Source organism: Hyla sarda, chromosome 7 (assembly GCF_029499605.1).
Source record: "Hyla sarda isolate aHylSar1 chromosome 7, aHylSar1.hap1, whole genome shotgun sequence".
NCBI lineage: Eukaryota > Metazoa > Chordata > Amphibia > Anura > Hylidae > Hyla > Hyla sarda.
In genome coordinates this window covers 218155610-218181280 of record NC_079195.1, presented here as the reverse complement: position 1 = coordinate 218181280, position 25671 = coordinate 218155610, and the positions used below count along the sequence as shown (strand labels likewise).

The 25671-nt window shown below is 44.2% G+C and overlaps 1 protein-coding gene across 10 annotated transcripts in view; it reads left to right on the top strand.

Moving 5' to 3' along the window:
* TNNI3K (TNNI3 interacting kinase) overlaps window positions 1–25671 on the top strand; it is a 245454-nt gene that overhangs the window by 67488 nt on the left and 152295 nt on the right. For all 10 annotated transcript variants that reach the window (XR_008846664.1, XR_008846665.1, XM_056532720.1 and 7 more), the window contains 4 exons: window positions 9639–9731; window positions 9820–9877; window positions 11486–11680; window positions 13206–13310. Coding sequence is in view for 8 of the 10 variants with exons in the window: in XM_056532720.1 (XP_056388695.1) it covers window positions 9639–9731; window positions 9820–9877; window positions 11486–11680; window positions 13206–13310 (451 nt within the window). In the remaining 2 variants the exon portion in view is untranslated. The remainder of the gene's footprint in view (window positions 1–9638; window positions 9732–9819; window positions 9878–11485; window positions 11681–13205; window positions 13311–25671) is intronic.

Genomic DNA, 25671 nt, shown 5'->3' with positions numbered 1-25671 from the left:
AAAGAAACTTAAAGGGGTACTCCACTAGAAAACATATTTTTTTGGGTACCAGAAAGTTAGACATATTTGTAAATTACTTCTATTAAAAAATATTAATCCTTCCAGTACTTATCGGCTGCTGTATACTACAGAGGAAGTTCTTTTCTTTTTTGATTTTCTTTTCTGTCTGACCACAGTGACACCTCTGTCCATGTCAGGAACTGTCTCCTACTCTGGAGGATTTCCTAAAATGGACAGAGGAAAATGGACAGTGAACGGGAACGGAAGCCCTGCATTGGTTGATTGGCGCAGGGCTTCAGGCTCACTTTAACTTTGCAGTGCGGAAAGTCAAACAGCTAATCGGCGAGTCTGGGGGGTACTCCCCTGGAAAATAATTTTTTTCTAAATCAACTGGTGCCAGAAAGTTAAACAGATTTGTAAATTACGTCTATAAAAAAAATCTTAATCCTTCCTGTACTTATCAGCTGCTGTATGCTCCACAGGAAGTTCTTTTATTTTTGAATTTCCTTTCTGTGCGACCACATTGCTCTCTGCTGACACCTCTGTCCAATTTAGGAACTGTCCGGAGCAGGACAGGTTTGTTATGGAGATTTGCTCCTACTCTGGACAGTTCCTAAAATAGACAGAGGTGTCAGCAGAGAGCACTGTGGTCAGACAGAAAGGAGAAAAAAAAGAACTTCCTGTGGAGCAAACAACAGCTAATTTTTAAATAGAAGTAATTTTTAAATAGAAGTAATTTACAAATTTGTTTAACTTTCTGGCACCAGTTGATTTAAAAAAAATGTTTTGCAGGGGAGTACCCCTTTAAATCCTCAACTACCCCCAACAGGTCATGTTTTCAGGATTTCCTTAGTCTTTCACAGTTAATAACATTTTGGTCAGTGCATCAGGTATCACCACAAGTGTTTTCGTTGTGGGACCTCCTCAAATCATGACCTGTTGGATGGCGTGCTTGCTAGAGATAGCAGTAGCAGCAGTATACAGATAGAGTTGGGAGCGGAGGGAATTGGGAGCCAGCAGGGAGGATCTGACTCCTCCTATGTGTACTTCAAATTGTCACGATGCCGGCTGGCAGGTGGTGGATCCTCTGTGCCAGAGAGGGATTGGCGTGGACCGTGCTAGAGGATCGGTTCTAAGTCACTACTGGTTTTCACCAGAGCCCGCCGCAAAGCGGGATGGTCTTGCTGCGGCGGTAGTGACCAGGTCGTATCCCCTAGCAACGGCTCAACCTCTCTGGCTGCTGAAGAAAGGCGCGGTACAAGGGAGTAGACAGAAGCAAGGTCGGACGTAGCAGAAGGTCGGGGCAGGCAGCAAGGATCGTAGTCAGGGGCAACGGCAGAAGGTCTGGAATCACAGGCAAGGAACACACAAGGAACGCTTTCACTGGCACTAGGGCAACAAGATCCGGCGAGGGAGTGAAGGGGAAGTGAGGTGATATAGGGAAGTGCACAGGTGTAAACACTAATTGGAACCACTGCACCAATCAGCGGTGCAGTGGCCCTTTAAATCGCAAAGACCCGGCGCGCGCGCGCCCTAGGGAGCGGGGCCGCGCGCGCCGGGACAGAACTGACGGGGAGCGAGTCAGGTACGGGAGCCGGGGTGCGCATCGCGAGCGGGCGCTACCCGCATCGCGAATCGCATCCCGGCCGGAGGTGGTAACGCAGCGCCCCGGGTCCGTGGAACCGACCGGGGCGCTGCAGTGAGGGAAGTGTAGCGAGCGCTCCGGGGAGGAGCGGGGACCCGGAGCGCTCGGCGTAACAGTACCCCCCCCCTTGGGTCTCCCCCTCTTCTTGGGGCCTGAGAACCTGAGGATCAGACTTTTGTCCAGGATATTGTCCTCAGGTTCCCAGGACCTCTCTTCTGGACCACAACCCTCCCAATCCACTAAAAAAAAAGTTTTTCCTCTGACCTTTTTTGAGGCTAAGATCTCTTTGACAGAGAAGATGTCCGAGGAGCCGGAAACAGGAGTGGGAGGAACAGATTTAGGAGAAAAACGGTTGAGGATGAGAGGTTTAAGAAGAGAGACGTGAAAGGCATTAGGGATACGAAGAGAAGGAGGAAGAAGAAGTTTGTAAGAGACAGGATTAATTTGACACAAAACTTTAAAAGGACCAAGATAGCGTGGTCCCAACTTATAGCTCGGGACACGGAAACGGACATATTTAGCGGAGAGCCATACCTTGTCTCCAGGGGAAAAAATGGGAGGAGCTCTTCTTTTCTTATCTGCGAATCTTTTCATGCGAGAAGAAGCCTGTAAGAGAGAATTTTGGGTCTCTTTCCATATGGTGGAAAGATCACGAGAAATTTCATCCACAGCGGGCAGACCAGAGGGCAAGGGGGTAGGGAGGGGGGGAAGAGGGTGACGGCCGTACACCACGAAAAACGGAGATTTGGAGGAAGATTCAGAGATTCTGAAATTATACGAGAATTCGGCCCAAGGTAGAAGATCTGCCCAGTCATCCTGGCGGGAGGAAACAAAATGTCGTAAATAGTCACCCAAGATCTGGTTAATTCTCTCTACTTGTCCATTGGATTGAGGATGGTATGCAGAAGAAAAATTTAATTTAATCTTGAGTTGTTTACAGAGAGCCCTCCAGAATTTAGACACAAATTGGACGCCTCTATCCGAGACGATCTGTGTAGGCAACCCGTGAAGACGAAAAATGTGTACAAAAAATTGTTTAGCCAACTGAGGCGCTGAAGGAAGACCAGGAAGAGGGATGAAATGTGCCATTTTGGAGAATCGATCAACGACCACCCAAATAACAGTGTTGCCATGGGATGGGGGTAAGTCAGTAATAAAATCCATACCAATCAGAGACCAAGGTTGTTCGGGGACAGGTAGAGGATGAAGAAAACCAGCGGGCTTCTGGCGAGGAGTCTTATCCCGGGCACAGATAGTGCAGGCTCGCACAAAGTCCACCACATCAGTCTCTAGAGTCGGCCACCAATAGAAGCGAGAGATGAGTTGCACAGATTTCTTAATGCCCGCATGACCTGCGAGATGGGAGGAGTGACCCCATTTGAGGATCCCAAGGCGTTGGCGTGGAGAAACAAAGGTCTTTCCTGGAGGAGTTTGCCTGATGGAGGCTGGAGAAGTGGAAATCAGGCAGTCAGGAGGAATGATGTGTTGAGGAGAGAGTTCAATTTCAGAGGCATCTGAGGAACGAGAGAGAGCATCGGCCCTAATGTTCTTATCAGCAGGCCGAAAGTGAATTTCAAAATTAAATCGGGCAAAGAACAGAGACCACCTGGCCTGACGAGGATTCAGCCGTTGGGCAGACTGGAGGTAGGAGAGGTTCTTGTGATCGGTGTAAATAATAACTGGAAATCTTGATCCCTCCAGCAGATGCCTCCATTCCTCAAGTGCTAATTTAATGGCTAGAAGCTCTCGATCCCCGATGGAGTAGTTCCTCTCCGCCGGAGAGAAGGTCCTGGAAAAAAAACCACAAGTAACAGCATGCCCGGAAGAGTTTTTTTGTAGAAGGACAGCTCCAGCTCCCACTGAGGAGGCATCAACCTCCAATAGGAAGGGTTTAGATGGGTCAGGTCTGGAGAGCACGGGAGCCGAAGAAAAGGCAGACTTGAGTCGTTTAAAGGCGTCTTCCGCTTGAGGAGGCCAAGACTTGGGATCGGCATTTTTTTTTGTTAAAGCCACAATAGGAGCCACAATGGTAGAAAAATGTGGAATAAATTGCCTGTAATAATTGGCGAACCCCAAAAAACGTTGGATGGCACGGAGTCCGGAGGGGCGTGGCCAATCTAAGACGGCAGAGAGTTTATCTGGGTCCATTTGTAGTCCCTGGCCAGAGACCAAGTATCCTAGAAAAGGAAGAGATTGGCATTCAAACAGACATTTCTCTATTTTGGCATAGAGTTGATTATCACGAAGTCTCTGAAGAACCATACGGACATGCTGGCGGTGTTCTTCAAGATTGGCAGAAAAAATCAGGATATCGTCCAGATATACAACAACACAGGAGTATAGGAGATCACGAAAAATTTCATTAACAAAGTCTTGGAAGACGGCAGGGGCGTTGCATAGACCAAAGGGCATGACCAGATACTCAAAGTGTCCATCTCTGGTGTTAAATGCCGTTTTCCATTCATCCCCCTCTCTGATGCGGATGAGATTATAAGCACCTCTTAAGTCCAGTTTGGTAAAAATATGGGCACCTTGGAGACGATCAAAGAGTTCAGAGATGAGGGGTAGGGGGTAGCGGTTCTTAACCGTGATTTTATTGAGACCGCGGTAGTCAATGCAAGGACGTAGAGAGCCATCTTTTTTGGACACAAAGAAAAATCCGGCTCCGGCAGGAGAGGAGGATTTACGGATAAAGCCCTTTTTTAAATTTTCTTGGACGTATTCAGACATGGCAAGAGTCTCTGGGACGGACAGAGGATAGATTCTGCCCCGGGGTGGAGTAGTGCCCGGGAGGAGGTCAATGGGACAATCATAAGGCCTGTGAGGAGGTAGAGTCTCAGCTTGTTTTTTGCAAAAAACGTCCGCAAAGTCCATATAGGCCTTAGGGAGACCGGTTACATGAGGAAGCACAGGGACACGGCAAGGTTTACTGGGAACCGGTTTTAAGCAGTCCTTGGAACAAGAGGGCCCCCAACTCTTGATCTCCCCAGTGGACCAATCCAGGATTGGGGAATGGAGTTGAAGCCAGGGAAGTCCAAGAAGGATTTCAGAAGTGCAATTGGGGAGGACCAACAGTTCAATCCTCTCATGATGAGATCCGATGCACATTAGAAGGGGCTCCGTGCGGAAACGTATAGTACAGTCCAATCTTTCATTGTTTACACAATTGATGTAGAGGGGTCTGGCGAGACTGGTCACCGGGATGTTGAACCTGTTGACGAGAGAGGCCAAGATAAAATTTCCTGCAGATCCAGAGTCCAAGAAGGCCACAGCAGAGAAGGAGAAGGCAGAGGCAGACATCCGCACAGGCACAGTAAGACGTGGAGAAGCAGAGTAGACATCAAGGACTGTCTCACCTTTGTGCGGAGTCAGCGGACGTCTTTCCAGGCGAGTAGGACGGATAGGACAATCCCTCAGGAAGTGTTCGGTACTAGCACAGTACAGGCAGAGATTCTCCATGCGGCGTCGTGTCCTCTCTTGGGGTGTCAGGCGAGACCGGTCGACCTGCATAGCCTCCACGGCGGGAGGCACAGGAACAGGTTGCAGGGGACCAGAGGAGAGAGGAGCCGGGGAGAAGAAACGCCTCGTGCGAACAGAGTCCATATCCTGGCGGAGCTCCTGACGCCGTTCGGAAAAACGCATGTCAATGCGAGTGGCAAGATGGATGAGTTCATGTAGGTTAGCAGGGATTTCTCGTGCGGCCAGAACATCTTTAATGTTGCTGGATAGGCCTTTTTTAAAGGTCGCGCAGAGTGCCTCATTATTCCAGGATAATTCTGAAGCAAGGGTACGGAACTGTACGGCATACTCGCCAACGGAAGAATTACCCTGGACCAGGTTCAACAGGGCAGTCTCAGCAGAAGAGGCTCGGGCAGGTTCCTCAAAAACACTTCGAATTTCCGAGAAGAAGGAGTGTACAGAGGCAGTGACGGGGTCATTGCGGTCCCAGAGCGGTGTGGCCCAAGCCAGGGCTTTTCCAGACAGCAGGCTGACTACGAAAGCCACTTTAGACCTTTCGGTGGGGAACTGGTCCGACATCATCTCCAAGTGTAATGAACATTGGGAAAGAAAGCCACGGCAAAACTTAGAGTCCCCATCAAATTTATCCGGCAAGGATAGTCGTATTCCAGAAGCGGCCACTCGCTGCGGAGGAGGTACAGGAGCTGGCGGAGGAGATGATTGCTGGAGCTGTGGTAGTAACTGTTGTAGCATAACAGTCAGTTGAGACAGCTGTTGGCCTTGTTGCGCAATCTGTTGTGACTGCTGGGCGACCACCGTGGTGAGGTCAGCGACAACTGGCAGAGGAACTTCAGCGGGATCCATGGCCGGATCTACTGTCACGATGCCGGCTGGCAGGTGGTGGATCCTCTGTGCCAGAGAGGGATTGGCGTGGACCGTGCTAGAGGATCGGTTCTAAGTCACTACTGGTTTTCACCAGAGCCCGCCGCAAAGCGGGATGGTCTTGCTGCGGCGGTAGTGACCAGGTCGTATCCCCTAGCAACGGCTCAACCTCTCTGGCTGCTGAAGAAAGGCGCGGTACAAGGGAGTAGACAGAAGCAAGGTCGGACGTAGCAGAAGGTCGGGGCAGGCAGCAAGGATCGTAGTCAGGGGCAACGGCAGAAGGTCTGGAATCACAGGCAAGGAACACACAAGGAACGCTTTCACTGGCACTAGGGCAACAAGATCCGGCGAGGGAGTGAAGGGGAAGTGAGGTGATATAGGGAAGTGCACAGGTGTAAACACTAATTGGAACCACTGCACCAATCAGCGGTGCAGTGGCCCTTTAAATCGCAAAGACCCGGCGCGCGCGCGCCCTAGGGAGCGGGGCCGCGCGCGCCGGGACAGAACTGACGGGGAGCGAGTCAGGTACGGGAGCCGGGGTGCGCATCGCGAGCGGGCGCTACCCGCATCGCGAATCGCATCCCGGCCGGAGGTGGTAACGCAGCGCCCCGGGTCCGTGGAACCGACCGGGGCGCTGCAGTGAGGGAAGTGTAGCGAGCGCTCCGGGGAGGAGCGGGGACCCGGAGCGCTCGGCGTAACACAAATAAGTGTGAACCTATCCTTATCCACAAAGAAACGACTGAAAAATCTGCCCGATAAAGTTGAAAAAAGTTAAATAAAAAGTTAAAAACTGGCCTAATGTACGGTAAAAAAAAAAAGGCAGTAAAAATATCTGAAACATCTCCTCCTTAAATAAGCATAAAAATTGGTGTGTGAACATGGACTTACATTGTATATAGAAATGGTTAATTCCCCGCAGTTCCGTGTACAGCATTCAGGTGAAGTCTTCTCTGGATTAATCTTCCAAGAACGACTCTTCATCAACAAATGCTTTTAATCCTCTGCGGCATAAATATTATATCAGCCCCTTCCAAACAGATTGTCATTAAATGTTCTCTGCAACAGCAACAGATGCACTTAAAAAATAAATAGCCCAAGCTACACATTGATAGATAGAACTTGGGCAACATTCCAGTCTGGAGAGAGCTCACAGATGACCATGTTTAAAGGGAAAGAGCTCAGCTCTGGAGATAATGCAGCTCCCTCCTCCTGGGGTCATGCAGATGGGCAGCAATGTTCTGTATCTAGAGTGAGTACATCAGGAAGACATATACAGTCCAACAGGCCTCACCAGATGCAGCGCAGGTCTTTGGCAATATACAACATTCTGATGCTTATTCTTTTTATTCCCAAGATGTTTTAAATTTTCTGACTGTGGTTTTTTATGCTATTTTCTGCAAGTGAGTATGGGGGCAGACATCTTGTAAGAGCTTGTGTTAACAGCATTAAAGGGGTTCACCGCTGCTAGACATCTTATCCCCTATCAAAAGGATCTCCCGCAGCAGTGGTTGTGACGTCACACCACGCCCCCTCCGTTCATGTCTATGAGAGGGGGCGTGTTGCCGACACGCCCCCTACCATAGAAATGAATGGAGGGGCGTGGCTTGACATCACAAGGGGCAGGGGCGTGACATCACAATCACGGCCTCTGGCTCCGAGCGTTCTGAACAAAATGTTTAGAACGCTGGAGCACCTGAATACCCCTTTAAAGGGCTACTGCAGCCGAAATGAACTTATCCCCTATGCACAAGTAGCTGATTGCGGGGGGTCCGACTGCTGGGACCCCCTATGATCTCGCCATAATGGGCCCCAGCTCTGAGTGAGGAGTGCTTACGGTAGACGGCACGCACCCCATTGATTTCTATGGGCGCTGCTAGGAGAACGAAGTCCAGCACTCTGCAAAAATCGTCGCTTCCAAAGAAATGAATGCAGCACGTGCCGTCTAGTGATAGATGACATGCACTCCTCACTGAGCGACATGGGGTCCCATTCTGAAGATCACAGGGGTCCCAGTGGTAGAACCCCACGATCAGCTACTTATCCCCTACCCTGTGGTAAGTTAATTTCGGCTGAATATACAGCAGCCACATGGGCCTGTAGTCTTCTATGGGAAGATGTTGTGGGCATGCTCTGTGACCTGTGCAGGGAGGAGGAGGAGATATGCTTTTCCCAGCCCCTTTGTGAACGGTGGATCCGGTGTTATCTGTATATAGGTGTTTCTTTTCATTGTAAGGCCATGTCCCAGTAGTTGGACCCCCCGGCAAACTTACCCTTATTTCCTATCCTGTGGCTAGGGTTTAAAGTGGTACTCTGGGCTATAAAAAACTCATCCCCCATCCTAAGGATAGGAGGTAATTTTCAGATTGCGGGGGTCCGTTCACTGGGAACCCCCACATTCTCCCGAACGGGGCCCCGGCTTTTTGTTGAAATAGCAGGTGTCGACCCCCACAGGAAGAGGCGACTGGCAGGCCCCCTTAATACACCGCTATGGCAGCGCTGGAGACAGCCGAAAACGGCGCTTCGGCTCTCCCATAGAGATGTATTAAGGGGGCGTGTCAGCCGCCGCTTTGTGCGGTGGTTGGACACACCCCCTTCCCGTAGACTGTCGGGGCCCCGTAAGGGAGATTATCCCCTATCCTGTGGATAGGGAATAAGTTTTACTATCCCGGAGTACCACTTTAAGATTAAAAACACAGGAGTTCCCATTTAACCTATTAATGACCACCAAAATGTAGCAGTCATTCAATCTAGAGCAGGTTCAGGAGCTGAGCTCACGCCATTTGTGGTGGGTGCCAGCCATATCCTACGGCCGACACCTGCCTGCAAGTTCCATCATTGGACTTCCGCGATATAAAATTAGGCCTGCAAAAAACGAACCCTCATGTTCCAAAATGGCTGATGAAGAAGAAATTTAAGAAGTGTTCCCCAACCAGTGTGCCTCCAGCTGTTGCAAAACTACATCTCCCTGCATGCCCGGACAGCCTTTGGCTGTCCGTGCATGCTGGGAGTTGTAGTTTTGCAACAGCTGGAGGCACACTGGTTGGGAAACACTCGGTTAAAACCTTCCCTTTCTAGTCTATGTACAGTTTCTAGTCCATGTAAAATTAGGCCTGCAAAAAACGAACCCTCATATTCCAAAATGGCTGATGAAGAAGAAATTTAAGCAGTGTTCCCCAACCAGTGTGCCTCCAGCTGTTGCAAAACTACATCTCCCTGCATGCCCGGACAGCCTTTGGCTGTCCGGGCATGCTGGGAGTTGTAGTTCTGCAACAGCTGGAGGCACTTTGGTTGGGAAACACTCGGTTAAAACCTTCCCTTTCTAGTCTATGTACAGTTTCTTGTCTATGTAAAATTAGGCCTGCAAAAAACGAACCCTCATATTCCAAAATGGCTGATGAAGAAGAAATTTAAGCAGTGTTCCCCAACCAGTGTGCATCCAGCTGTTGCAAAACTACAACTCCCTGCACGCCCGGACAGCCAAAGGCTGCTGGGAGTTGTAGTTTTGCAACAGCTGGAGGCACACTGGTTGGGAAACACTGGGTTAAAACCTTCCCTTTCTAGTCTAAGTACAGTTCAGTTCAGCAAATAATCGGTTCATTTTAATGCGCAAATGTTTTGTTCTGTTACCTTACCTTTTGTTATTTCCTTGCAGAAAAAGCTGATGTTCTGCTCCTGCGTGCCAGCCTGCCCTCGCACTTTCACCTCCAGATGTCAGAAATTGAATTTCACGAAATAATTGGATCAGGTGCGAGTCGCGTCCGCCGTGCCGCCTCCTCAGAAGCGCCGATAATTATTCAGTCTGAACAGTTACCCATTCTTTTGATATTTCGTAGGGTCATTCGGAAAAGTATACAAAGGGAGATGCAGAAATAAAATTGTCGCCATTAAGAGGTAAAGTCGGAGAAAGTTTATTTCAATTTCACTTTATGGCTAATGAAAGAAATGAAGGAGAAAATTATTTTCTTCTCATTATATTTTTTTTTTCCTTCTAAAATATAGATTTTTATTTTTTATTTTTATTTTTTAGATTTTATAGATTATTATTGCTATGTTATGGTGTAACGGCAATCTCACTGCAGTAATGCCATAAACTTACCATCCGTAACATGTATGATGCCAATCGGATTACCAGGTTGTGCCGAATATTGGAAAGTCTTAGCAAAGTTTATTACATTGTATAAAACTTTCCAATATAAAAGTCTAGTACAAAGTATAAAAGGTATTAAAGGGGTTATCCAGGAAAAAAAACTTTTTTTTTAGATATCAACTGGCTCCAGAAAGTTAAACAGATTTGTAAATTACTTCTATTAAAAAATCTTAATCCTTTCAGTACTTATGAGCGTCTGAAGTGAAGGTTGTTCTTTTCTGTCTAAGTGCTCTCTGATGACACGTGTCTCGGGAACCGCCCAGTTTAGAAGAGGTTTGCTATGGGGATTTGCTTCTAAACTGGGCGGTTCCCGAGACACGTGTCATCAGAGAGCACTTAGACAGAAAAGAACAACTCAACTTCAGATGCACATAAGTACTGAAAGGATTAAGATTTTTTAATAGAAGTAATTTACAAATCTGTTTAACTTTCTGGAGCCAGTTGATAGATATATATATATATATATATATATATATATATATATATATATAAAAGTTTTTTTTCTTGGATAACCCCTTTAATACAAAACAGAACAGTGAAGTTAGAGTCCATGGGTCTGGTTCCCCTTTCTTGCCTTGTGAAAATTCTTTTTTAAATCAACTGGTGCCAGAAAGTTATACAGATATGTAAATTGCTTCTATATAAAAATCTTAATTATTCCAGTACTTATCAGCTGCTGTACACTCCAGAGGAAGTTGTGTAGTTCTGTTCAGTCTGACTACAGTGCTCTCTGCTGCCACCTCTGTCCAAATCAGGAACAGTCCAGAGTAGGAGCAAATCCCCATAGCAAATCTTTTCTGCCATAGACAGTTCCTGACATGGACAGAGGTGGCAGCAGAGAGCACTGTGTTCATACTAGAAAGAACTACGCAACTTCCTCTGGAGCATACAGCAGCCGATAAGTACTGGAAGGATTAAGATTTTTTAATAGAAGTAATTTACAAATCTGTACAACTTTATTGATTTGAAAAATTTTTTCCTACCAGAGAACCCCTTTAAAGAATTACTATCATTGAAAATAAAAAATAAACTTTTGATGTGTTGCTCAGACACATCAAAAGTTTTGATTGAATCGGGCCTCACTCCTGAGTCGGGGAACTGTGTGAGATCGTGGGGGACCCCAGCAGTGGGACCCCCGCGATGAGACATCTTATATCATATAATCATATAAGATGTCTAGCAGCAAATTACCCCTTTAAAAGCAGTGTTTGTGTGCATCCAGCTGTTGTGAAACTACAACTTTCAGCATGCCTGGAAAGCCTTTGGCACACTAGAGGCACACTAGTTGGGAAACACTAAGTTAGGAATAAGTATCCAGATTTATCTACTTATTACTCCCTTATTGCTCTTAGATACAGAGCCAACACTTACTGCTCCAAGTCAGACGTAGACATGTTCTGCCGGGAGGTCTCCATACTGTGTCGCCTCAATCACCCGTGCATCATCCAGTTTGTTGGCGCTTGCCTGGACGACCCCAGCCAATTCGCTATCGTGACTCAATACGTCTCGGGAGGATCTCTCTTCTCTCTTCTTCATGAGCAAAAAAGGTGATTTACATAGATCTATAAAGAGTTATACTTTAATGCAGTATCCTCCAACCTGAGGACCTCCAGATGTTTCAAAACTACAACTCCCAGCATGCCCAGACAGCTGTTGGCTGTCCGAGCATGCTGGGAGTGGTAGTTTTGTGACATCTGGAGGTCCACAATTTAGATACTACTGCTTTTAATGTCTGATAAAAGGGAAAAACACAGTACATTCCATGCATGCAGATTTTAAGGGGTTGTCCACGTGACCCACTCGAGAACCAAAAGCTACTTTGTATGTAGCCCCATGGACATAGACTACAATAGACAGGAGCTGCCCCATTCATATAAATGGGAAATGCTACTGTGCATTCTCTGGGTTCTTTGCAGAAGTATTTTTTTACAGGGAGGGGGAGGCTGAGCTGTGAGCATCATCTATTGTCTCCTTTATCTACTGGTGTCACCGTTCATCACAGACAGAACAGGAAGTCTCAGCATAGTCTTAGGCCCTAGTGGCTGACAAAAGGGAAAAGCGGACAGTACATTCTGCACATGCAGATATAAACAGGTTGTCTCATGAAGACAACTCTCGATCCACATGACCCACTCTATGAGCAAGAACCAAAAGCTTCTTTGTACGTAGCCCCGAGGACATAGGCAACAGACATGAGCTGCCCAATTCATATGAATGGGAAATGCTACTGGGCATTCTCTGTAACCTTTGCCAAGGTAATTTCACAGGAAGGGGGAGGCTGAGCTCTGAGTTTCATCCACTGCCTCCTCTATCTTCTAGTGTCACCTTTTACTGTAGTGCTGTACAGATCACTTTCCAGCTGCCTCCTCCTTATCATCACAGACAGAACAGGAGGCCTCAGATTAGTTTTAGGCCAGACTGAGAACTGCAAGATTTCAGGATTATTTTACAATATAGATTATAAAAAAAATCTGAATAAAAAAAATACCAAAAATTCTAACAAAAGATATGTTTAACATAAAAACCTGATTTAAACAAAAAAAAAAAAAATAATATTTATATATATATATATATATATATATATATATATATATATATATATATTCTGATAATACATTCTCTTAAAGTGGTACTCCACTTTAAGACTGTTCCGAACGCTAGAGTCGGCGCCGGGAGCTTGTGACGTCATAGTCCCGCCCCCTCATGATGTCACGCCCCACCCCCTCAATGCAAGTCTACGGGAGAGGGCGTGACAGCCGTCACGCCCCCTCCCATAGACTTGCATTGAGGGGGAAGGGTGTGACGTCATGAGGGGGCGGGACTATGACATCACAAGCTGCCGGCTCCAGCATTTGGAACAGTTTGTTCCAGACACTGAGCAGCGGAGTACCCCTTTAAAGTTCACAATAGAAAGGAGCATCTACTAGGAGTCGAGCAGTTTTTTATTTTTTTACTGCACTGTTTATGCGTATATTGTATGCTAATACCTACTTTATCAAGGTAGAACACAAGCTGGGGACCCGGAGCGGTTCTGTATGGAGTGTAAGTGTTTCTACTATATTTTTACTGCAGGAATCTTGACTTGCAATCAAAGTTGATTATTGCTGTGGATGTCGCCAAAGGCATGGAGTATCTTCACAACCTCACTTACCCAATCATCCACCGGGATCTGAACAGGTAGCCGCGGGCAATGTTTTTCCATTATTGTATATAATCAATGAACCTTGATAAAACGGAGTCATAAATATAAAATAGACTGCAGGAAGCTATATGTACGATTCATCCGACAGGTGAGTTTTTATGGGTGATAATTATGGCTGATAATAAAACTCCCGGCAGATGTGACTGATGGAGTCACTGGGTTCCTGGTGTCGGCCATGCTGAGCTTGTAGCTGTGGAGCAGGGGAAGAAATATGGATGTAGTAGAGCTGAATTTGTTATCGGTGCACTCTGATAACTCGAAAGTGTTACTTGAAGCGTTACTGACATTTGTGAAAACTTTAGACTTGTCAAAAGTTTAGATCAGTTGGGGTCTGAGACTATCTCAGATCATTAGATATAGCAAGGTGAAGCATGCAGCAACACGCTTCGCTCCCCAGCTCATTGCTCAGTCCAGCTGCAGGGGACGGGCTCCATAGATTTACAGTGTAATCAGTCAGATTGAGCTCCGTGCCTGGGAGGGAAATGCACTGTTGCATGCTTCCTCCAGCTAGAATCATCTAGGATTGGTGGATCTGATTACTGGGACCCCCAATGATCACAGGAATGAGGGTCCCTTGTCTACCAGTGTGAATGGAGCATTGTTGGATGTCCTTTGTAGGATTGCTGAAGATAGCCAAGCACTGTACTCTCTGCTATTTCCATCAATCCTATAAAGCGTCAGCTCTCCTTAGTCTCCCTTCCAGGCTGCATGCAGCTTAAGACCAGCGACCTAGAAGGGAACAGCTACATGTGGGGATGTTATCATGCATGCTGTCTGCAGGAAGAGGAGCCACAGCATTGGAGCCATGGGAGAAACATGGCCTGGTCAGATGGATCCAGATCTCTGTGGAAAAACATGGCCTGGTCAGATGGGTCCAGATCTCTGTGGAGGAACATGACCTGGTCAGATGGATCCAGATCTCTGGAGAAACATGGCCTGGTCAGATGGATCCACATCTCTGTGGAGAAACATGGCCTGGTCAGATGGATCCAGATCTCTGTGGAGAAACATGGCCTGGTCAGATGGATCCAGATCTCTGTGGAGGAACATGACCTGGTCAGATGGATCCAGATCTCTGAGGAGAAACATGTCCTGATCAGATGGATCCAGATCTCTGAGGAGAAACATGTTCTGGTCAGATGGATCCAGATCTCTGGAGAAACATGGCCTGATCAGATGGATCCAGATCTCTGAGGAGAAACATGTCCTCATCAGATGGATCCAGATCTCTGTGGAGAAACATGTTCTGGTCAGATGGATCCAGATCTCTGAGGAGACACATGTTCTGGTCAAATGGATCCAGATCTCTGAGGAGAAACATGGCCTGGTCAGATGGATCCAGATCTCTGAGGAGAAACATGGCCTGGTCAGATGGATCCAGATCTGTTTGGGAAAACATGGCCTGGTCAGATGGATCCAGATCTCTGTGGAGAAACATGATCTCGTCAGTAGTGTTGAGCGGCATAGGCCATATTCGAATTCGCGAATATATGGACGAATATTCGTCATATATTCGCGCATATTCGTTATATCCTCGTTTTATTTTCGCATATGCGAAAATTCGCGTATACGAAAATTTACAGATGTGAAAATTAGCTAATTTTCGCATATGCGAATTTTTGCACGCCAGTCTCACACAGTAGTATTAGAGCCTTCTTTACACCACACAAGCTGGAAGCAGAGAGGGGTGATCACTGTGATGTGTACTGTGAAGAAAAAAAAAAAAAAAAAACGAATATTCGTAATTACGAATATATAGCGCTATATTCACGAAATTCGCGAATTCTCGAATATGCGATATTCGCGAATAATATTCGAATTGCGAATATTCGCGAGCAACACTACTGGTCAGATGGATCCAGATCTCTTTGATAAAACATGGCCTGGTCAGATGGCTCCAGATATATGAGGAGAAGCATGACCTGGTCAGATGGATTCAGATCTATTGGAGAAACATGGCCTGGTCAGATGGATCCAGATCTATTGGAGAAACATGGCCTGATCAGATGGATCCAGATCTCTGTGGAGAAACATGGCCTGGTCAGCTGGATCCAGATCTCTGGAGAAACATAGCCTGGTCAGATGAATCCAGATATATGAGGATAAACGTGACCTGGTCAGGTGGATCCAGATCTATTGGAGAAACACAGCCTGGTCAAATGGATCCAGATATATGAAGAGAAACATGTCCTGGTCAGATGGATCCAGATATATGAGGAGAAACATGGCCTGGTCAGATGGATCCAGATCTCTATAGAGAAACATGACCTGGTCAGATGGATCCAGATCTTTGAGGGGAAACATGGCCTGGTCAGATGGAGCCAGATCTCTGTGGGGAAACATGACCTGGTCAGACGGATCCAGATCTCTGTGGGGAAACATGGCCTGGTCAGATGGATCCAGATCTCTAAAGAGAAACATGGCCTGGTCATATGGATCCAGATATGAGGAGAAAAGTGTCCTGGTCAGATGGATCCAGATCTCTAAAGAGAAACATGGCCCGGTCATATGGATCCAGATCTCTATAGAGAAGCATGTGGAGAATGTATTCCTGGCATATCCTGGCTCCTCTTAAATCTGTTAATTTGTGGTTGGACAGTAGCGCTTCCATAAGCATTGGGGATGACCAAATTCTTCCTCACATGGCATCTGTTTTCCCTATAGAAGAAGACTGTCAGCAGGATAAGGCCCCATGCACAGCAGTCGAATAGTCATGGATCAGTTCCAGGAAAGTGATTTTTTTGTTTTTGTTTCTCCGACCTTTACCATCCCCAAACCTTAATCCTATAAACATCTGTGAGATAAGGTAGGATGTCAGGTCAGAGCATGTCAGGACCACCATCTAATATGCGGCAACCGGGGGAAGCGATCCTGTCCGCATGGGCCGATATTCCTGGTGGACGACGTAATCACCTGGTGGTATCTATGCCACAATAAGCTGCTGCGTTTCTGAAGGCCAATAGAATCTAATGTGCTTCAAGATAGAAGTCTGTAATAGTGGCCATGAATTGTATATTTCTGTAGAATGTCACAAAAAGTGTACACTAAGTGGGTCCCCAAAAAGGCCCCACCACCCCCAGCAAGCCATTCCGAGGATCAGAATACAAGATGGCGCACGTGTTGTGCACAGGGGACAGGCCGGTCAGCTGATTCACGACATGACATTGACATATTCTTCAACACGTGTAATTTATCATACAAGTAAAACAGATCCGGAACCTTCCGTGTTATAATTACCAGGCTCTATATTGCTTCATGTAGGTTAATTGCCTTGTAGCTGTAGGATTGGCTTTTCTCATATACATGATATAAGTAATTAATTAATTTTCTTTTCCAAACTGAAAGCTCAAATGGCAGCAAGGGTTAAACATTCCCGTAATTAAAAGTTAATGTCTAATTATGTCACTGTTGCCGATTCCAATCCTGGGCGCCATCACACAATGCAAAGATGCAGAAGTGCGCTGCATCCCAATGAGCTGTGTGTCTGGGGTGGAACATATATAATGGATGAGTTCCTAGAACACAAGAAAGCCCAGGAAGACGGAAATGCATTTGTATTCACGCGGGGTATATACATTGACTCATTATCATTTGTGCGTAAAATTAAGGGGGGGAGGGGCAGGATTTTTTTATTTGAGTTATTGACTTTAAAGGGGTACTTTGGTGGAAGAAATGATCTGTAAATTGCTTCTATAAAAAAAAAAAAATCTTAACCCTTCCCGTACTTATCAACTGCTGTATGCTCCAGAGGAAGTTGTGTAGTTCTTTCCAGTCTGACCACAGTGCTCTCTGCTGCCACCTCTATCCATGTCAGGAACTGTCCAGAGCAGGATAGGTTTGCTTTGGGGATTTGCTTCTACTCTGGACAGTTCCTGACATGGACAGAGGTGTCAGCAGAGAGCACTGTGGTCAGACTGGAAAGAACTACACAAATTCCTCTGGAGCATACAGCAGCTGATAAGTACTAGAAGGATTAAGATTTTTCAATAGAAGTCAAATATAAATCTGTTTAACTTTTTGGCACCAGTTGATATGAAAAAAAAAAATGTTTTCCACCGGAATACCCCTTTAAAAGCAGTTCCCCTCCATTCCTTTACTGAAAATGAAGCAAAACCGTGTATATGTTTTATTTTTCACCGTGTTCTACTAACTGCAGGTGGCGCTATTGCTATCTGTATTTATGTGATGGTAGCGAGAGCACATTTTACGCAGGACTGCCTTACCACACGGAAGTTAGTAGAACTATACACACAAAAATACCAAATAGGAACACTCCAGGCAAACATTATGCACGGTGTTCTGCCTTATATATGGCCTATGGGGTACGCATCACAGTATTCCCCTCAAAATGTTGTTATGTAGCCATATCCTTACAAAAAAGTCACAACGCAACCCGTGCAACATACTGCCATACATAGCCCACATAATGCTGCCATATACAGTGGTCCCTCAAGTTACAATATTAATTGGTTCCAGGACAACCATTGTATGTTGAAACCATTGTATGTTGAGACCATAACTCTATGGAAACCTGGTAATTGGTTCTGAAGCCACCAAAATGTCATCCAAAAATAGGAAAAAGTGAGGATTAAAGAAAAATAAGTAGATAACTAATATAGATAAAGCAAATCCTTACATATAAAAGTAAGAAAGATCTGCCGGGAGCTGTAAATCACTGTCTATGTCAGTGTTTCCCAAAGAGGGTGCCTCCAGCTGTTGCAAAACTACAACTCCCAGCATGCCCGGACAGCCGAAGGCTGTCCGGGCATGCTGGGAGTTGTAGTTTTGCAACAGCTGGAGGCACCCTCTTTGGGAAATACTGGTCTATGTAGAGGACATGAGCTTCATCAGGGTCCTGTACAGTACACAATGTCCTAAAAAAAAGTAACATGGAGCCGCCCTAACCTGATGTCCAAAGGAGAAACTAACCCTGGCACAGATAAAGAGTGCAGAACATGTAATACCTCCCTGTACTGTAGGGGGCGCCACCAGACACCAGTCAGTGCATGCACTTCAGTAATACAGGTAAACAGTACAGAACATATAATACCTCCCTGTACTGTAGGGGGCGCTACCAGAAACCAGTCAGTGCCTGCACTTTAGGAATACAGGGGTTTTACCAGTGAAATATCCATTCTGATTGGTCGGTTCTTCCAGCCAATGACACGTTTTTCAGATTCCATAGCATTGTATGTTGAGTCTGGTTTCAAGTTACAATGGTCCAGAAAAGACCATTGTATGTTGAAACTATTATATGTTGAGGCCATTGTAAGTTGAGGGATCACTGTACTGCCCAAATAATATAAAAATACTCAAACCAGGCTGCCGGCATTAATGCCAGCAGCCTTGGGGACTTAAAAATAGTTTTTTAGCATCTCGGAGTACCACTTTTAGTTTATTCTATCATCTGAGTATTGAAACTGACGGTATAATTAAATGCTGCTTCTGAGGTTTACATCCTGCTAAATGAGGACCGTGTAAAATCGCCAGTTTGCTGCCCCTTAAAACTCCCCCCCCCCCCCTCCCCTGGGGACAGGCCTCCTTTAAAGGAGAACTCCAGGATGTAACAACTTATCCCCTATCCGAAGGATAGGGAATAAGTGTCAGATCGCGGAGAGTCCGACTGCTGGGACCTCCGGCGATCCCCCGCACGGCGAACCGGCTTTCTACACGAAAGGAGAGGTTTCGACCACAGCACAAAGCTGCAGCCGACACCCCCCCCCCCCCCCCTCCATGCAGCTCTATGGCAGAGCTGGAGATGGCCGAGATCATTATTTCGGCTCTCCCATCGAGATGCAGATGGGGGTCCCTGCGGTCGGACCCCCTGTGATCCTTAGGATAAGGGATAAGTGTCAGATCGCGGAGAGTCCGACTGCTGGGACCTCCGGCGATCCCCCACACGGTGAACCGGCTCTCTACATGCAAGGAGATGTTTCGACCACAGCACAAAGCTGCAGCCGACACCCCCCTCCATGCAGCTCTATGGCAGAGCTGGAGATAGCCGAGATCATTATTCCGGCTCTCCCATAGAGATGCAGATGGGGGTCCCTGCGGTCGGACCCCCCGTGATCCTTAGGATAGGGGATAAGTTGTTACATCCCGGAGTTCTCCTTTAAATTCGAGCAGCTACATCCTATGTACAGAACTATAGGACCACGGTGGAGCTGGTTCTATATCAGGGGGATATTTGCTGATATAATTTTCCGAGGCAAATCCTAAGGAAATTATTACCAAATTGTCCCCAGCTGGGAACTTTGTCTTGCTAGACTAATGATGACCATGAGGGGGCGTTTGATCTGCGGGGAATCGGTGGCAGTGACTTCACAGGGACAGCTCTACTTTAAAGCCACTTTCTAAACTTTGGGATAACCACCGGGATGTGCGGAGTTTGCTGTGGAGCAGTTCTCTGCCTGTAATGAATGATTTAATGATAAATGTCCCTGCCGGATACACAATGTCTGATCGCTCAATCCTGAACACACAGCAACATTGTGACGGTCTATTCAGGGGGGATCTGCCGAACAAGTCCATTATATTTTTATGTCTACTCCTCACACTGTACAGAGTTTGATCCAATAATCATGGGGGCTTTGATTTTTTTTTTTTTTTTTTTGAAGGGTTGTGGATGATGGATAATAAAGAGCAATCTACTCATATAGAAAATATTCCTACTTGTTCAGGTCAACATTCCTGAACATAGAGGGCACTTATCTAGTAGTTGTATACTTGTACATAGTAGTTATATTCTTGTATATAGGAGCAGTATTATAGTAGTTATATTCTTGTATATAGGAGCAGTATTATAGTAGTTATATTCTTGTATATAGGAGACAGTATTATAGTAGTTATATTCTTGTATATAGGAGGCAGTTATAGTAGTTATATTCTTGTATATAGGAGCAGTATTATAGTAGTTATATTCTTGTATATAGGAGCAGTATTATAGTAGTTATATTCTTGTATATAGGAGCAGTATTATAGTAGTTATATTCATGTATATAGGAGGCAGTATTATAGTAGTTATATTCTTGTATATAGGAGCAGTATTATAGTAGTATTATTCTTGTATATAGGAGCACTATTATAGTAGTTATATTCTTGTATATAGGAGGCAGTATTATAGTAGTTATATTCTTGTATATAGGAGCACTATTATAGTAGTTATATTCTTGTATATAGGAGCAGTATTATAGTAGTTATATTCTTGTATATAGGAGCAGTATTATAGTAGTTGTATTCTTGTATATAGGAGCAGTATTATAGTAGTTATATTCTTGTATATAGGAGACAGTATTATAGTAGTTATATTCTTATATATAGGAGCAGTATTATAGTAGTTATATTCTTGTATATAGGAGGCAGTATTATAGTAGTTATATTCTTGTATATAGGAGGCAGTATTATAGCAGTTATATTCTTGTACATAGGAGCAGTATTATAGTAGTTATATTCTTGTATATAGGAGGCAGTATTATAGTAGTTATATTCTTGTATATATATAAGGCAGTTATAGCAGTTATATTCTTGTACATAGGAGCAGTATTAGAGTAGTTATATTCTTGTACATAGAAGTAGTATTATAGTAGTTATATTCTTGTATATAGGAGCAGTATTATAGTAGTTATATTCTTATATATAGGAGCAGTATTATAGTAGTTATATTCTTGTATATAGGAGCACTATTATAGTAGTTATATTCTTGTATAAAGGAGCACTATTATAGTAGTTATATTCTTGTATATAGCAGTATTATAGTAGTTATATTCATGTATATAGGAGCAGTATTATAGTAGTTATATTCTTGTATATAGGAGCAGTATTATAGTAGTTATATTCTTGTATATAGGAGCAGTATTATAGTAGTTATATTCTTGTATATAGGAGCAGTATTATAGTAGTTATATTCTTGTATATAGGAGCAGTTTTATAGTAGTTAGATTCTTGTACATTGGAGACAGTATTATAGTATTTTATCCTTACCATAGCTGATGATAATGGTTGATGCAGTATTAGTATATCGCTTACAGAAAGGATCATTTGTAACTTCCTCACTATTCACTGAATATTACAGAAAATCTATTGCTCAGCAGGGGGCATCAGTGAGTGCAAAAAAAGAGCTTCTGACAAAAAATACATTTGTAGTGGGCGAAATTTAATTTTTTATTTTTTTTTGCTTTTTTATATCTTTACCATATAACTTACTGTACCATTGATACTAATATAAATTGTGAGTCGAATAGTTCTGTAAATTCCCACTAATGCAAAAACACCCTTTTACAGAACGCATTCTCCTCACCCCACTGTTTTTCTTAATAACAATTCAGAAGTCTATGATACCGACATAATTTTCAGTTTCCATTTGCAATGCGTCCGTAGCCTAAATACTTTTTTTTTCCCTTGAATGTTTCTAACCTTCTGATTCTATACGGATCAATTCCTTTTGTATGAACAATTAGTTTTTTTTTTCTTTCCTTCTCCTGCTTTATTTGCTGTATCATTTAGTATTTTATAGGCTTTATTGTTTCTCGAGCTTAGAAAGCACATTTGTTTTATAGTCTGCTTTAGAATATGTACTGGCTAAGCAGTAGCAATCGCAATGGGACGCTTCTCAAGTAATAAGCCTCCACGTGTGAATCGCTTTATGTCCCCATAAGGTTTTGCAGCATAAAAAGCCTGTTACTGGTAAGACAATACTGGCCTAGCACAGTGATATTTCTTCATTTGTGATGGGAGGGAGGAATTACATTTGCAGTAGGCAGAAATAGGAGGCATTAAAAGGGATTAAAGGCTATATTTTTGTTCAAAAGACGGTACGGGTTTATGGATAGCTGGCCCAGTGCCATACATAGGGGCCCTAGAGAAAAAAAAATGGGCCCTCTACTAAAGTGCTAGATTTTGCCCCCCAAAACAGAAAAGGTACTCCAGACCAATCAGGGCTTACAGTGGGGATCAAAAGTTTGGGCACCGCAGGTAAGAAATGTTATTAATGTGCATAAAGAAGCCAAGGAAAGATGGGAAAATCTCTAAAATTCATCAAATTACAGATTAGACATTCTTATAATATGTCAAAAAAAAGTTAGATTTTACTTCCATCATTTACACTTTCAAAATAACAGAAAACAAAAAAATGGCATCTGCAAAAGTTTGGGCACCCTGCAGAATTTATAGCATGCATTGCCCCCTTTGCAAAGCTGAGACATGCCAGTGTCATGGATTGTTCTCTGGGAAGCCCAGGTGATGTCAATCTCAAAGGTTTTAAATGCCCAGACTCATCTGACCTTGCCCCAACAATCAGCATCATGGGTTCTTCTAAGCAGTTGTCTAGAAATCTGAAACTGAAAATAGTTGACGCTCACAAAACTGGAGAAGGCTATAAAAAGATAGCAAAACGTTTTCAGATGTCAATATCCTTTGTTCGGAATGTAATTAAGAAATGGCAGTCATCAGGAAGAGTGGAAGTTAAAACAAGATCTGGAAGACCAAGAAAATAGACAGAACAGCTCGCAGGATTGTGAGAAAAACAACTCAAAACCCACGTTTGATCTGCACAATCCCTCCAGAAAGATCTGGCAGACACTGGAGTTGTGGTACACTATTCCGCTATAAAGAGATACTTGACCAAATATGGTCTTCATGGAAGAGTCATCAGAAGAAAACCTCTTCTACGTCCTCACCACAAAAATCAGCATTTGAACTTTGCAAATGAACATATAGACAAGCCTGGTGCATTTTGGAAACAAGTTCTGTGGACCGATGAGGTTAAAATTGAACTTTTTGGCCGGAATGAGCAAAGGTACGTTTGGAGAAGAAAGGGAACAGAATTTAATGAAAAGAACCTCTGTCTAACTGTTAAGCATGGGGTGGATCAATCATGCTTTGGGGTTGTATTGCAGCCAGTGGCACTGGGAACATCTCACGGGTAGAAGGAAAAATGGATTTAAAAAAATGTCAGCAAATTTTGGATGCTAACTTGATGCCATCTGTGAAAAAGCTGAAGTTAAAGAGAGGATGGCTTCTACAAATGGATAATGATCCTAAACAGGCCTCGAAATCCACTGGGGATTACATCAAGAGGCGTAAACTGAAGGTTTTGCCATGGCCTTCACAATCTCCTGACCTCAACATAATTGAAAATCTATGGATAGACCTTAAAAGAGCAGTGCGTGACAGACAGCCCGAGGCCGGATGAAGCGTCACCTATGACGTGAAATGATTTGTTGCCCTTCTGCACACGACCCACACCTGTGTTCCACTCGTCCACTACCCTGACCCTTGGCTGTTTTGGAACGCTACCTGCATGTTGTATTCTGCCATGCTCGTTCTTCAATAAAAGCCATTTCTCGGTTTCCTGGACCAGTGAGTGCGATATCTTTTTCTTCTCCACGTATGTATTTCCATGCAGTCTTACACTTATCCCCTATTCTGCAGTAATGGTGGGTAAATCCCTAATTCAGAACATCGGTAAATCAAGTGTAGAGAGTGTCTCTCTGGAAGAATCGGGAGATTCTGCACTTTATGTTACCAGGTTAATCCACAGGTTACAGCAGATCACTGCTTTTAGCTTATTTTCACTATACTACTGAAATTAAATAGTATTGTAAAAAATTGAACCACACTATAATTTTTTCTTTGATACAAACCAGCAGCATGAATGAATAAGTTCTTGTTCCTAAAATATTTGATAAGGCTCTTTAGAACATGGCACCTCTGTAACACCTACACACACATACTTTAATCTTTGCTTCTTTTAGTCAAAAATACTGGATGTGACAGTAATTTCAGTCAAGAGGCGCCATAGACAAGTAAATTCAGATTACTCCTTAATGGTGGTAAAACGTATGCCATGATTAAGGACCGTGCATAGGTCCGAAACGCGTCGGCGTTTGTAGTTCCTGTCTGAATTTGACCCAATAAAGAAAATCTGCTTTCATCTGCACTGCTGGGCTGGATCATCTGTTTTCTTTGCAAACATGGTAAAGAGGCAACATATGATTTCCAAAGTATTTTCTGTTTTGAAGCCAATGTTAAGTGGAGAAAATCCTTATTAAGAATTTAGGGGATAAAATCGATACTAATATGAAAGTATGTACAAGGTGGGATTTGTTTTAGAGTCCATTGACACCTACACGCCTTCTTATGGAACATTATTTTGTATGGCACATATAGCAAAGCAACTTAATGTGATGTCCCAGTACGGAATATAGTCCCGCACAGTACTTAGGTCCTGTCAGGTTAACAGGTCCCTCTGTGTCCTAGGGGCCCTCCTGCAGTGTCTCTCCCAAAATAGTATATATTATGTATAGTGTTATGTGTGTTATGTATAAAGGACCTTTAAGGATCTTTGAGTTAGTCACATGATGTGTTTGTTACCCAGAGAGCACCAGCTAACCAGGTGACCTGCAGCTTGACCTATGGGCTTCTGGCTCAGCCCTCCTTTATAAGAGGGGGAGCCATTACAATCTCCATTTTCTACCACACTCCTGCTGAAGAACAGTAAAGACCAGACATCTCTTGCAATATTTTTAAATGTCCTTTACTTGAGTCTTTGCATATACAGCATATGTTATATAGCAGCACGCGTTCTGGCAAGAACGCGTGCTGCTATATAACATATGCTGTAAATGCAAAGACTCAAGTAAAGAACATTTAAAAGCATTACAAGAGTGCCGGGATTTTTTTGTTTTTTTCTATTATTCACCTATCCACGGGCACCGGGAGTAAACTGCAGTGCCAACCTATTACTTACCTTATTATAGTCAGCGTGGCTGTCCTAAAGTCTATCAAAGTCACTACGAGTCCCAGCAAGCTGCGAGGTCCTTCTGTATTACTGTTGAAGTATTGGAGAGAAAAAGCTGGGTTGGTGCGTTACCAAGGAGGTAACCCAAGTCGTGGGTATTGATGCAAAATAATTTATTCTTACAGCATAAGAAATCAAAGAAAATAATAAATATAAAGCAAGACGCGTTTCGGGAGTCACAGCTCCCTTTTTTAATTGCAGGTGGTTGCTATCTCTGGGATCCTGGCCTAGCTGTAAAGACTATTTCCTTCTGTCTACCTCAAGGGTACTCCACTGGAAAAACATTTTTTTAAATCAACTGGTGCCAGAAAGTTAAACAGATTTGTGAATTACTTCTATTTAAAAATCTTAATCCTTCTAGTACTTATCAGCTGCTTTTATGATCTACAGGAAGTTCTTTTTTTTTTTTTTTTAACTTCCTTTCTGCCTGACACCAGTGCTCTCTGCTGACACCTCTGTCCACATTAGGAACTGTCCAGATATGAAGCATAGCCCCATAGAAATCCTATTCTGCTCTAAGCAGTTCTTAAAATGGACAG